The sequence below is a fragment of the Myodes glareolus genome, chromosome 2 (assembly GCF_982192425.1).
Source record: "Myodes glareolus chromosome 2, mMyoGla1.1, whole genome shotgun sequence".
Lineage (NCBI taxonomy): Eukaryota > Metazoa > Chordata > Mammalia > Rodentia > Cricetidae > Myodes > Myodes glareolus.
The window spans coordinates 124,880,957-124,895,200 of record NC_142027.1 but is presented as its reverse complement, the minus strand read 5'-3'; the positions used below and the strand labels follow the sequence as shown (position 1 = coordinate 124,895,200).

Here is a 14,244-nt window from a genome sequence, read left to right as displayed (position 1 = left end):
GAGACATGCCAAGTTAGCTGCTCTGGAGCCCTCAGCAGCTGAGAACCCTGCCTTGAACTCCAAGGCCCCAGTCCTCACCTTCCTGGCTCCTCTCCCCTAACATGCTCTGAAAGCACCAGTTCCAGATGCCTGGGGGTGGGGGGTGCTCACCTCTACAGAAATCTGGGAGCCCCAGGGCTACCTGGCCCAATGAGTGGCTATGAGTCAGGAGTAACTCCAACAGGATCCTGATTCTCAGATCCCACATCTGCTTGCTTCCCAGGCATCTGGCGTGTGTCCAGCCCTGTCCTCTCTAGCCCTGCCTCAGGCGCTCTCAGTTCCTGCTCTTGGTCAGTGGACCTTCCCGCCTTACCACAGTCGCCAGGCTGGGAATGTGTTTGACTGAATTCTCGACCTCCTCTTCGGTCACCTCGACCAGTGTGCAGTTCTCGTCCTCCGATGGCAATGGTTCGGCCCCGTGCCTCGTGACCCAAGGGTGCAGCTTCAACGAATGACAGGAGGGGTGAGGGACAGGCGCCGCTGGTTCCCACAAGGCCCTGCCAGTGAGCAGTGCCAAGGAGGGCATGCAGGAAGGAGAGGCTAGGGCCGGGGGGTCAGGCATGCGGCAGAGCCAGTGATCCCGGCAGGAAGGGCAGGCAAGAGAGAAGCGAGGAAAGGAGAAAGGGTGGAGACAGAGTGGGAGCGCTGCAGAGCTGTGGAGTGCAGGGGCGGGTCTCCGTCTGGTTCCTGGTCATGGCAGGAGCAACCAGAATCTGGCCAACTTTGCCCCGCTGTTCAGGGCAGTCACTGGTCCCCACCAACTCTTCCTGAACAAAGAGGCCGTGCTCTGGACAAGTGCATTTTCCCATCCACAGAAGAGGAAACAAGGAGCTATGGAGGGGCCTGGTGGAATGGCACACTCCAAAGAGCACCCAAGTCCTCTCTCTGGGGTCCAAGTCCTTATCTGTGACTTTTGAACACTCTTAAAGACACCCTTCCAGTTCAAGTGAGTCAGGCGTCTCAGAAACCCTGAACATATCTCGAAATGTCTGTTTTTCCTTTCCTTTTCTTTCCTTTCCTTCTTCCTTCCCTCCCTCCCTCCCTCCCTCCCTTCTTTCGACATGACCACATCTCAAGTTGGCCTGTACAGGATGACCTTAAACCTCTGATCCTGGCCCCCTCCCCCCACACACACACACACATGCTGTGGTTATAGGCATGCACTACCACGTTCAATTTATACAGTACTGGAAACGGAACCCTGGGGCTTCATGCATGCCAGTCAATCATTCTATCCACTGAGTGATATCCCCAGATCATGCTGAGATTTATTTTTTTAAGGGTCAGAAGTGTGTACTGGGCACTGACAGGAATGCGAAGTGGTGGACGAGGCCTCTGCTGAAAGCACTTTCTACCAGGGTCGGATTCAGCAGGCAGAGGTTGAACTGCCCACGAACTTCCTCCCACCCTCTCCGCAGTTTCTCGAAGGGACCGGCCCACATCTTTGACTGGGCCAAAGAAAGGACTTGAGGTTCAGCAGCCAGAACGTGGAGCACACAGAGGCCTTGGATCGCTCTCCAGGGTGGACACCATCAGCACAAGCCAATGGGAGCAAGCGCAGGCAGCCCCGCTGATGGTCACAGCTTCCACAGCTCACAACCATCAACACTCGCCCCTGCTCCCAGCAGCACCCAGCAGCCCAGAGGCTCCAGGACATGGGAAGGCAGAGATGCCAGGAGGGTGTGGTGCTGTGGACAGGGCTGAGCCAAACATTTCCAAGCACAGACCACAGGCCTCAAGTTCAAGCCTTCTTAGCCAGCAGCAGTTACATACCTTGATCTCGGGCACCACAATCCTAGACTCTGGGTTCTTGTCTAGCATTCGGGTGATCAGATCTTTCAAGTCTTCAGCTATATCAGGCCTAGGGGTGGTGACACATCACGGACAGGTCACAGACAACTCAGGACCCTGACCACTAAGGAATCAGAAGGAGGTGATGGACAGACAGGCTCTACTCACTGGTCTGGAAACTCCAGGGCCTGGCTCTTGATCTTACTGTGCAAACACATGATCCGCTCATCCATGAATGGGCACTGTGGAGAAGCCAGGGAGGATGGCGGTCAGCGGCTGCCGCCTGTACCCTTCAGAGGCTGTCTGTGCTGTGCCACTCCTCAGGGACCACGGCAGAGAAAAGAACAGCAGTGGCCCAGGCTAGAGAGGAAGCAGGAACCACTGCCCTTCACTCTGCCCCCAAATCTACGAAGGAACAGGAATGCCAAGCTTGTTTCCAGCCCTTCCCAACTGCACCACTGACCTGCTTTGTTTCCTACTGACACAAAAGCAAACACTCTTCTCCACTCTCCTACCCAGAGACCAGTAAGGAAGCTAAGACTAGAACAGGTGTACGGGTGTCTGGGTGTGCGTGAGTGGACGCGTGCGTGCATGAGGGAGAAAGAGAGAGAAAGATTGTGAGAGTTTAGTCTGGCTCAGGACCCGCGGTCACCCATCCATGGTGCCCTCTACCTGGAATGAGCTCCCCATCAACAACAGCATGGCTTGTTCTCCCCAGTCACACCTGACCAAAGCTACCTATGTGCGGCCTCCCCAGGCTTCCCTACAGCAGACCTACCTCATTCCTGCCAACCACCATACCTCAGCGGGGCACCTGACCCTAACCCAGTGGTAACTCCTTTCCACTGGGGCCTCAACACCAGCTCAGGGCTTCCTGGCGGGCTCTTTCTCAGAAAGTCCTTGGCACAGTAAGATCTGCTGAACTAATGAAAATTGAAACTGGTTCTATCTTCTCAGGGGTTGTAAAATGTAAGCATTGAACTGGAGGTGCAGCTCAGTGGTACAAATAGTGCTTAGCATTATAAACAAGGCTCTGGGTTTGATTGCTAGCTGGGGGGCAGGCATGTTGATAAATTGATAGAAGGATACTACTATAATACAATGGTAGATTCCAGGTGGCAGGGTTTGACTTTTCACTGTAGAATTCTCTCAACTTTATACTGAACTAAAATTGTTTGAAAGACCGAAGAAGTCAAAAGATTTTATATATATCAAAAGATTTTACATGTATATATATATATGCTTGTGTGTATGTGTACATGCAAGTAAGTATAGTATGTGCTGTTTGCATGGAGTGCCCTTGAAGACCAGTAGAGGGAGTGAGATTCCCTGGAGCTGGAATTTCAGCCCTTTGTGAGCAGTCAACTGGGTACCAGGAACAAATCCTGGGTTCTCTCTGCAAGAGCAGAGAGTGCACCTAACTGCTAGGACATCTCACTAGTTCAAAAAAAAAAAAAAATTTAATAAACACTCCAGGAAAATAGTTAAAAAACGAAACAAACAAACAACAAAAAAACTCCTTTGTTTCTACATAGAACAAGATTTTTTTTCCTTCCTTTTTTTGTTTTTTGAGACAGGGTTTCTCTGTGTAGCCCTGGCTGTCCTGGAACTCACTAAGTAGATCAGGCTGGCCTCGAACTCAGAGATTCACCTGCCTCTGTCTATGGCTGGTTTTGAAACAAGACTCCTAAACCTTCCTCCACAGCAACACAAGTTCAAATTGGGAAGGAGCCAGGTTTTTATTGCTCACAGACTTTACAGTTAAAAGAGGTGCCTTGCCAGGTATAGTGGTATACTCCTTTAATCCCAGCACTTGGAGGCAGAGGCAGGTGGATCTCTGTGAGTTCAAGGCCAGTCTAGTCTACAGAGGGAGTTCCAGGACAGTCAGAGCTACATAGAGAAACTCTGTCTGGGTGGGTGGGGGACACATAAGAAAAAAAGAGGTGCCTCTGAACATGAATAATGTTGGGACAGTAGAATAAAGAAACATAACAAGAAGTAAAAGTACTATTCCCTAAATCAATAATTATCTTTGAACTAATTCCCATTCCCATTCTACCCCCAGCAACAGTGGCTAGGATCACTCTGATGAAAAGAGCACAGTACTAAGGAAGCTTCAAGGAACACAATGATTGACTAGTGATGTCTGTCTCAGGCTCAGGAACGGAGAGAGGTGGAATATTTGCTCTCTGTGCCCTAAACTCATCAACTATCTAGAATCTACACACAGCCTCTGCTGATCTATTCCATTCAACCATTTTTATATAGATGAGACTATCGTCAGAGATGCGTATGTTACAAAGGATCCGTTTTAGCTATTCATTCAGTTGTGGAGATACAATCTGCACATAAGAACTGTCTCATCACCCACAGCAGTCATGTGACAGAACACGCCACCCTCTTACCTGGCCAAAGACAAAGCAGTACAGAGTCACACCCATGGCCCAAACATCCAAGGCCTGAAAGGAAACGAGAGATCAGTGTGATACTCAACACCTGCTTTTGCAGGTCCAATAATCAAGTCTCCAACCTCCTTGGGAACCACCTTTTCTTCCCTTGGTTTTTTTGTTTGTTTTTGTTTTTCAAGAGGGTTTCTCTGTACAACTACTCTGCTGTCCTAGAACTTGCTTAGTAGACTAGGCTGGCCTCAAACACACAGAGATTTACCTGCCTTTTTGCCTCTAGAGGGCTGGGAATAAAGGCTAAACTACCTTTTCTTAATCCAGACTCTTGGGGTAGAGCAAACTCTGAATCCTAGCCTTTTTAGTTGGGACATGCACTCTGGCATGACCATTGAAATCACAACGCCCCAGCCAAAGTGGTTGGTCACAGGTTCGTTGCAGTGGCTATTCCGAGAAGACAGTCTAGCTACTTAAGTTGACTACCTTATGGAAAGTAGCCTGCAGGTACTGGTGCCTGACCCACCCACAGGGAAACCAGCTCAGCAGAACAGAGACAAAGATGGGGAGATACTGACCTTGCTTGAGTTCCTCTAACTGGCTGATGACTCAACAGCTACACACCCAGTGGGCTTGCTTTCTGTACATCTCTTCTGTCAGATTTTTGCTACTTCGAACCAAAGAACCCTGAGACAGGCAGAACTCAGCAGAGCCAACCTTACCTTCCCAGAGAAGATCTTGCGGGTCTCTGAGAGCGACTCAGGTGCCATGAAGGCAGGTGTGCCCACGGTGTTGGAGAGCAAGGCATCACTGCCCTTGAACTCATTGCTCACACCGAAGTCGGCTATCTTGATGTGTCCGTCCTCTCCCACCAGGAGGTTGGAAGGTTTGATGTCCCGGTGGATGATTTTCTGGTAGTGTACTGGATGTAGAGGACAACAATGGAAGAGAGGGGGCAGGAAAACTCCATGAGAATCTCCACTTGGTCACTCTGATGCCTCATCTTCCAAGCCCCAGACCCCCTGCCCATACATGCTCAGAGACATACGGGGAAAGTGAATTTAAGGACGTTTACAGCATTTTCAAAACACCAACTGACTACGGCAATTTTTAACCACCTGTCATGGCCTATAAACAGTTTTTGCTGAGTCTGACTTTCAGACAGGCACACTGAGACTTGTGACAGTCAAACACAGCCTTTCATTTACCAATGGCTAATGCTCATCATGGTCAGCAAGTCAACTAAGCCAGAGCAGGCTCATCTGAAGTATGAACCACAAAGCAGAACTGGGGTCCTGGCTCCTCAGGGGATATAAGTATCACACAATCCTATAGTCTGGAAGTCGCAAGTGCCAATTCTGGGGTAATGATGAACTTGGTGGTGTAAAAAGAGTAATAGTTCAGGACTTCATTCTGTGTTAAATACTTCTCATTTATCCCGATTAACTGTCACGACCATTGCCCATGGCAGGCAGGGGTAAAAGGCACAATAGCCAACGGGAGCCCATCAGAACTACTGATAGCGACATGCTGATCCCAGCCCTGGCGAGATACTTTATTTCATGGATGAGGAAACCAGGGTGCCGGGAGGAAAGACGATCCCCACCCCAGGCTGCTGGACTAGGAAGATGATGCAAGCAGAGCCCTCGCTGTGCCCGGTCTGCACAGAGAGCGCTGGACTTTTAAAGCTCACTGAGAGGGCTCAGGCAGTAAAGTGCCACAGGCAAGAGGGTCTGAGTTTGGTCCCCAGTACCAATTAGGAAAAAAAAAAAAAGAGTTGAGCATGGTGGTGTGGGGAAGCAGAGATGAGGGCATCACCAGGCCTACTGGCCAGCCAGCCTGGCCTACTTGGTGAGGTCCAAGTCAACGAAAGACTGTCTACAAAATAATAAAATAATGAAATAAAAAAGTTTATATATATATATAAATTAATGTATATATACACATATTTTTGTCTTTCTGTCTCTGTAGTCTTTCGCAATTAATATATTAATAAAAAGGGCTGTTCTTAACATAAAAAAAAAATTAAGTTAAGACAAGGTGGAGAGCTCCAGAGGGAAGACACTGGCCTCCACATGCATGAGTACATATACGGCCATATCTACAAAATCTCACTATGCCACTGGTCTTCATTTTTCTCTGCAGCAGGGAGAAGGCTTCCATTGCCAAGGCTCAGTCTGCCATTCCCAGGACCGTGTGGAGACCCCTGCAGCTCACACACTCCTATGTTCCCAGCAGGAAAATGAAGTACTTTCCATTTTCCACCCACGAACTGAGTCACTAACCACCCAGAGAAGAGCAGTTCCCCACAGGCATGGCTTACAGTACTCAATGCCTTTGATCAGGTCCTGGAAGTAGAATCGGGCCTGGTCTTCAGATAGTGGCTTGAGAGTGGGCACTTCCATCACAGGCCTGCAAGATTGACACATGTGTAAACAGTGTGCACCAGATCCTGCTAGCCCTGGCCCACAGTCTCCCTCAGAGCCCGGCTCCCCTCACTCAGCTTGCAGGGGAAGCCTGGCATATCACCCGGAAGATGGATACTCACCCTTGGTTGACCAATTCAAACACTGTGGGAAGATAAGGAGGCAAAACTGTCACATTGAAACACTGAAAATCCACCTCACTCCTCCTCCATCCCACCTCTAGCCACCTCTAGACATTTCAAGCACAGAAGTGAAACCTGGAAGGGCTGAGTAGACACATATACAGTCTACTGAACCAAAGCTGCTCAGCGTTACTAGGACTGCAGGGAGACAAAGGACCTCCTGAGAGCCATAGGACCCTACACCTGAACTTGGAAAGCTGTATCTGGTGGTAAAGGCCTGTAATCCCAACTATACAGGAGGCTAAGGCAGGGGGAAATCACAAATTCAAAGCCAGTCTGGACTACAGAGCAAGTTCAAAACTAGCCTAGTCAACTCTGTGAGCTCCTGTTTCAAAAAGTAAAACAGGGGTGGGTGGGTGGGAGTCAGGGATATAGCTCAACGATATAGTACTTGCCTAGCATACACTAGGCCCTGGGTTTGAGCACCAGCAATGAAAGACCATACATGCATGTATTCATACACACACATAAACACAGAGCCAAGGGTGCGATGACTGTATATGCATGCACCCATGTGCACACACGTGCACACACACGGAGCCAAGGATGCAGGAAGGAAAATAAAACCAGGGGGAAAGAAACTAAGCCTGGATCCTAGGCTGTCTTCTCATCTTTCCACTTGTACCCAGGAGAGGACTGATGCTATGCTCTTATGGTGGGTTAGCTTCATCAACTTGACACAGCCTAGACTCACTTGGAAAGAACATCAGTGAGGGGCTGTCAATAGCCAGCAGACTTGTGGGCATGACTTCGGGAACACTGTGTTGGCTGCTTTAACTGATGTTGGAAGACTCAACCTAAACATACGCAGCACTGTTTGGTACCAGGACAGAGGAAGGAGTGCCTCACTTGTTTGCTGGCTTGTAGTCTCGATGCTGAGTTCATCTACCTGCTGCTGCCACTGCTGATTCCTATGCTGATATTAGAACCAGCTTGTTCAGGCTTCCAATACAGACTGAAGACCAGCTGACCTACAGGAACCCTCCAGATGGTCAGTGCCAGTCTGGTGCTGCTGAGGAATCCAGCCTCACGGGCCAAGCAACTACTCGCTCTCTCCAGTCTGAAAGTCACTGACAATGTTGATAAATCTACTGCTGATATATACCTCCACTCTATGGGCTCTGTTCCTTAGAGAAACCTGACTAATACAGTCTCCAGATACACCCAGGACCCTGGCAGATCTGCTCTTGCCTTGGGCTGTGGTTACAAGTGCTGGCCTTTCTTGCTTTGGTTATTTATGTCTTACCTTACAACTTCACAAACTCCTCTACCTTTTTTCTCCCATCCGAGCACAAACCACCAGCCACAGAGGAAGCTGCCCTATTGAAACAGGTCTCTATTTCGCACATTGACAGTTCAGCCACTCTTGGGGTTGAGCGGTGGGCAGAAACTTCTGTTGTTTTTTTTGTGATTAGCAACTGAACCCTGGCCACATACACACCACACAAGTGCTCTGAGCTGTAGCTTCTGCTAATTTTTATTATTTTTAATTACGGGTATGTGTGTGGGATCTGTGTACATGTGTGCAGGTGCCCTTGAAGGCCAGAGGCATCGTAGTTCCCTGGCTCTAGAGTTATAGGCACTGTGAACCACCCATCATGGGTGCTAAGAACCACTCAGATACTCTATAATAACAGTTCAAGCTTTTTTTCTGGGTTTCTCGATTTGTTTTATGATAGGGTCTTATTATATAGCCATAGCTGGCTTAGAACTCACTATGTTGACCAGGATGGCCTCAAACTCAGAAATGTGGCTGTCTCTGCCTCCCAAGTGTTGTCTGTGTATTTTGAAGGAAAATGGCCCCCACAGGTCCACAGGGAGTAACACTGTTAGGAGGTAGCTTTGTTGGAGGAAGTGTGTCACTAGGGGTGGGTTTTGAGGTGTAAGATGCTCAGGCCCAGTGTCTCCCTATCTTTCTGTTGCCTGCTGATCCAGATGTAGAACTCTCAGCTACCTCTCCAGCACCATGTCTGCCTTCCCACTGCCATGCTTCCCACCATGTGACAATGGACTTAACCTCTGAACTGTAAACCAGCCCCAATTAAACATTTCCCAATTAATTGTTGCCATGGTCATGGTATCTCTTCACAGCAACAGAACACTAAGACATCGTCTACAAGCGCGCCTGGCTGAGTTTATGTGTGCTGTGTGTAGGAGCCTGTGGAGGCCATAAGGCATCAGATCACCTGAGATTGGAGTTTATAAGCACTTGTGAGCCACCAGATGTGGGTGTTGAGAACCAAACTTGAGTCCTCTGACTGAAGTCATGTCTCTACACCTGTTTTCTTTTAACTTCTAGAAAGACAGATGTTTTCTATCCTTTGAGCCTCTGGTCTGCTATTAAAGATTCTACACTGCCCACCCTCTGTCCTTAGCACACATGGCTGTGGCTGGCAAGTGTATGGACTCCATCCTATTTTACCAACCCAGAACTCCGGTTTCTTCCTCCGTGAACGGCCTATTATTCTTATTTTCCTTTTGTGTAGTGCTGTTACCTTCACCACCTTTGCAGTACACTCAGGTGACTGCTCTGAGGATGTTTTGAGATGTTTCCTGAGAAACCTAGAAGGGACGTGGATACTGTAGCATTTCATAAATGAACCACCTGCTCCGGCACAGCCTTTTGGAACTCAGGGTGAGAAAATTACTGTAGGAGCACCATTCTAGGCTCCAATAAATTTTCCAGTTTTCTGATTAAATTTAGATTTCACTTGCTTGCTTGCCATGTATTCAATTTGGCTCTCTCTATAGATCACGTAAATTAGTGTTGATTTAATGGGGTTTTTTTTTTGAGATTTTTTTTGTTTTTGTTTTTTCAAGACAGGGTTTCTCTGTAGCTTTGGGACCTGTCTTGGAACTAGTTCTATAGACCAGACTGACCTCAAACACACAGAGATCCACCTGCCTCTGTCTCCCGAGTGCTGGGATTAAAGGCTTGACCACCACCGCCCGGCTTAGTTGACTCAAATTTATCATTTTTTTTCCTTCCTTTTTGAGACAAGGTCTCACTCACTACGTAGCCTCTGACAGCTGGCCTAGAAACCACAGGCAGGTCCTCCTGTCTCTGCCTCACGGATGTACCATCATTCCTGATGTCCTCAGCATTTGTAAATGACGTCTCTGAAGACATACCTGAGCTTTAGTCTGTGAGCAGGACCCAGATCTTTGATTGCCCCACCATGGCTTCCCAAACTCATCATTCTTACCCCTGACTCTTCTCCCTACTTATCAACACCCCCATTTTTAAATTCTTAAAGCCTTGGGGCCTTCCAACCTACTTTTCCCTCTTCCTCTATGCCCTGCCCCAATGTAACATGGCCAAATCCTTGACATTCAGGTATATCCTGTATGAAGGGCTTTGTCCACTTTCTCTGAATCACCCTAATTACTCTTATAATATAGAAAGTTCTAGTTTATTTGTCAACACTATCTTTCCTGTCTGGGATATCAGCGGTAAAGGTCTCTTTTTATCACACTATCCTCACACCTGGAATAGTTCTGCATATGCAGCAGGTGCTCACGAAAGAGCCGCAAATGAAGACCTAGGCGATCTAGACGTTAAATCCCAGCAAGAACTACCTCGCAGGTGTGCGCGCTCCTGTGGGGCCTAGCTGGACCAGGAAAGAGGAACCTGTCCTTGACTCCAGGGCTACAGCTATGTAGAGGGAACACCAGGGCCTTGGCAAATGCAGCTACCCCAGAGTGGATGGAGGAAAGCCCTTACCCATGTACAGATGGTCCTCGTTGGGGTCATCCAGGACCTGATGGCACAGCCGCCCAATGTCAGGAGCAAGGAGAAAAAGAACAGATATGAGCAAGAGGAAGTAGGAGTGTGTGATGGTGTGTGTCCACGGGAGCGTGCACTTCCCATCCTTCTTCCCAGTCAAGGGGGAAGACAGAAATTCCCAGAGTATGATAGCCAAGTCCCCCTGTCCTCAAGCCCAGGCCAGTCTTCAAGGTCTGGAACATCCTGAAGAACAGCAAGGAGAAGTAAATCCTCCCCAGAAATGTCCCACACCTGGATGGCAGTCCAGTTCATCTTCTAGGAAACATGTTCTGGCTTCGGGGGAAAAGTTAAACCCGACTTGAACTCAAGCAGCCCCTCCAAAAAGTGAACCCACACCTCCCCACCTTAGCAGGACATGTCTCCATGCCTGCTCCTGTCTCTGTCCGATGTGCAGGTCCCAAGCTTGTCCACCTTGATTGTCTTGGTGATGTCTCATATGTGCTGGGCACAAAGTAGGTACCCAAGAAACACCTGATAGATAAACAAACAGAATGGCTACATGGTCTTGCTGTACTGGTTGGAAAGATTAGATGCACGGTGTAGGGAAAAAAGAGATCCCATGAGGACTCAGGGGTACCTGCAGACCATGCACCCTGGGGCTCTGCTAAAATGGCCAACTCCAGCATTGGAGAATTGAGATCAGGATCACAGCATGGCATCAGGAAAGAGGGCAACAGCTTGCAGCTACTCTCTCTCTTAGAGAGAGGCATGAGCAAGACCCCTGCCTCGAGCAGGACTCCTATCTCTTCCACATCACCCACCTTCCCCAGCCACTCAAGACACACAAGACTGCAGGCACAGCTGAGCAAGTTCTGTAGCCATGAACTCCGGGCAAGGATTGGCAACAGTATCCCCCATATCCCGAAGGCAAGGCTATGTTCCCCAATACTGAGGTTCTGATGTTCCTTTCCCTGTAACGTCCTTTTCTGTTGTCTTTGCTGAGCAGGAGATAGCTAGGGCCACTTCAGAGATCACTTTCTCCACAAAGTCTTTCATGCCCCATTCCGAGAGCCAACACTGTCTTTACCAGGTCAGTGAGAAGCTAGGCCAGAGGAACTCAGATCTGGATCTCCTGGGGATCCCCCAATCACCTCCAGGGGGGCTATGAGAAGAAAACTATTCTTACTTTAAGACTAAGACAACACTGGCCTTTCCCGCTCTCTTTCTCTACCTGCATTCAGTGTCCAGAAGGTACAAAATGGTATCACAGTGGGCAAAGGCCAAAACAGATAGAGAATCCAGATACCTTTAGTAAGCCAAACATTAACAAAAAAGAAAAACAATAATAACAACAGCAGCAACCACCAGCAGCAGCAAGAGTATAAAATCCATCCTTTTCCATTTGTTTTGTTTTGACTGTTTCAGAGAACAGACAACTCATTCAGTAAAGCGATTGCTTTACAAACACAAGGACTTCAGTCCAGTCCCAGAGCCTATGTAAGAAAGTACCAGGGCAAAGAGATGGCTCTTTAGGGGTTAAGAGCACATACTGCTCTTGCAGAAGACAGTTCTGCTCCCAGCACTCATATCATACAGCTCATAACCTCCTCTAATTCCAGTTCCAGGGGATCTGACACCCCTGGCATCAGCAAGTACACGCACACAGCTCATCACATACACAGAATTAACTAAAAACGAAATAGTAAATCTTTTTTAAAAAGTGAAGCCCAGTGGTACATGCTTATAATTCCAGTGCTGAGGAGACAGAGACAGGCAGATGTCTGGGGCTTGCTGGCCCAACAGCCTAGCCTAATAGGTGAACTATAGGCCAGAGAGAGACCCTGCCTCAAATAAACAGGTGGATAGCACTTCCTGAGGATAGACACCCAGGACTGACTTCTGCTCTCCACAAGCATGTACACACATGTACCTTCACCTACATAAATACACGCATGCAAACATACAAACAAGTAGTTACTATTCATAAAAAATATATTACTCTTGCTGGGCAGTGGTGGCAAACACCTGTGAGGCAGAGGCAGGGGGATCTCTGAGTTTGAGGCCAGCCTGGTCTACAGAATGAGTTCTCGGACAGCCAGGACTACACAAAGAAACCATGTCTTGAAAAACAAAAATAAACAAACAAATAAAAATTACTATTTATCACATATAATAGGGTTATTGTTTTTACATGAATAAAATTTTGCCAATTTACATTTTTGTTTTTGGGTTTTGTTTGTTTGTGTGAGATGCAATCGATTGTAACCTGGGCTGACCTTGAATGTTGGATTTTCTTGCCTCCACGTCAAGCGTTGCGAATACAGGTATGCACCACCACGTCCAGCTCTGTTTTATATGTTAATGGGATACACATGAATAAATGTAAACAATGTGAACAGCAGCACTCTGAGGTCTGCTGAAGTCAAGGCCCTGCACCCAACTGGTATATTGTTCTGGGTAGTGGTAAAGCTAGGTGAATTCAAATGTGTGTATCTTAAAGATATCTCCTCTCCTCTCTCTCCTCCCACCCCCATCTCCTCCCTGGGCACAACATTTCTGCTTTGCCTCAGGCTCAACACAACAAAACCAGCAAACGTGAACAGAAAACAGCCTTCAGCCAAAATCAACCTTTCCTCCAATGAAGTTGTTTTCTCTAGGTATGTTAGAATGACTATAGCTAACACAAAGTTTCCCCGGATTTAAAGCACATCAAGCCATCCTGCGGGGGGGGGGGGGGGGGGGGGGGGGGGACCTACTAGGCTGAAGCAAAGCTGTCTACAGCAGTGTGCGTCCAGCTCCCCCAGTGTTTACACAGGTTCTCCTGGAGCACAATTGTGACTTCTGTTTTGTTTGTTTTTGAGGCAGGGTCTTGCTACGTAGCCCTGGCTAGTCTGGAATTCATCATATCTACTAGACTGACCTCGAACTCAGAGATCTGACTCCTCTGCCTTCTTGAGTGCTGGGATTAAAAGTGTGCACCACTACACTCAAAACTATTGTTTTGCTTTGTTTAAAGTATTGTTGTTGCTGTTGCTATCGTGTGTGTGTTTAAAGTCAGAGGACTACTTTGTGGAGTTAGCTCTCCCCTTCTACCTTTATGTGGGTTCTGGGGATCCAACTTAGGCCAGACTTTCATCGAGGGCCTAGACCACTGAGCTGTCTCACAAGACTTCTCTTGTTTGTATGCGTAACTACTTCTGTGTTCCAACTACCTGTGTGTATAGGAGAAAAACTGACAACTTCAAAGACAAAGAAGTAGGGAAAGGGCAAGCCTTGGAACTCTCAGCCTCGACTTTTGCATCTGTAAAATGGTAGTGATAGAAAGTCTTGGGAAGTGACAGTAACATGAGGCAATAGTGTGAGGGTATGTGAGGCCACAAGTTCCTCAGCCTTGAGATCTTAGCAAGTAGGTATTTAGATATTAACAAAGCCGGGGCTAGACCATCAGCCTCACCCTCCCTCCTCACCTCCACCAGCTTCACTACGTTGGGGTGGTCCAGCTTCTTGAGGATGGCGATCTCCTGGTACACCTGCTCGATGGGACCCCTGGGCTGGATGCAGCCCCCTGGAGCTGGGCGAGTCCCTCGGGGTGGGGGGCGACCTGCAGGAAGCACAGAGTTAGGGCAGAGGCCTTCTGAGGAGGGGAGTTGCTAATGGGACAAAGGATTAAAAAAAGGATA

At 48.2% G+C, this 14,244-nt stretch overlaps 1 protein-coding gene across 4 annotated transcripts in view; it reads right to left on the bottom strand.

Moving 5' to 3' along the window:
- Positions 1 to 14,244, bottom strand: part of Camkk2 (calcium/calmodulin dependent protein kinase kinase 2) — a 47,641-nt gene that overhangs the window by 7,790 nt on the left and 25,607 nt on the right. For 2 of the 4 annotated variants that reach the window (XM_085679543.2, XM_085679550.2), the window contains exons 6-14: positions 14,032 to 14,165; positions 10,562 to 10,598; positions 6,778 to 6,799; positions 6,553 to 6,641; positions 4,952 to 5,151; positions 4,236 to 4,289; positions 1,999 to 2,072; positions 1,813 to 1,900; positions 353 to 481 (exon numbers count right to left, since the gene is read on the bottom strand). In XM_085679543.2, coding sequence (XP_085535669.2) covers positions 353 to 481; positions 1,813 to 1,900; positions 1,999 to 2,072; positions 4,236 to 4,289; positions 4,952 to 5,151; positions 6,553 to 6,641; positions 6,778 to 6,799; positions 10,562 to 10,598; positions 14,032 to 14,165 — 827 coding nt within the window. The remainder of the gene's footprint in view (positions 1 to 352; positions 482 to 1,812; positions 1,901 to 1,998; positions 2,073 to 4,235; positions 4,290 to 4,951; positions 5,152 to 6,552; positions 6,642 to 6,777; positions 6,800 to 10,561; positions 10,599 to 14,031; positions 14,166 to 14,244) is intronic. The other 2 variants (XM_085679544.2, XM_085679556.2) reach the window with 1 other exon arrangement.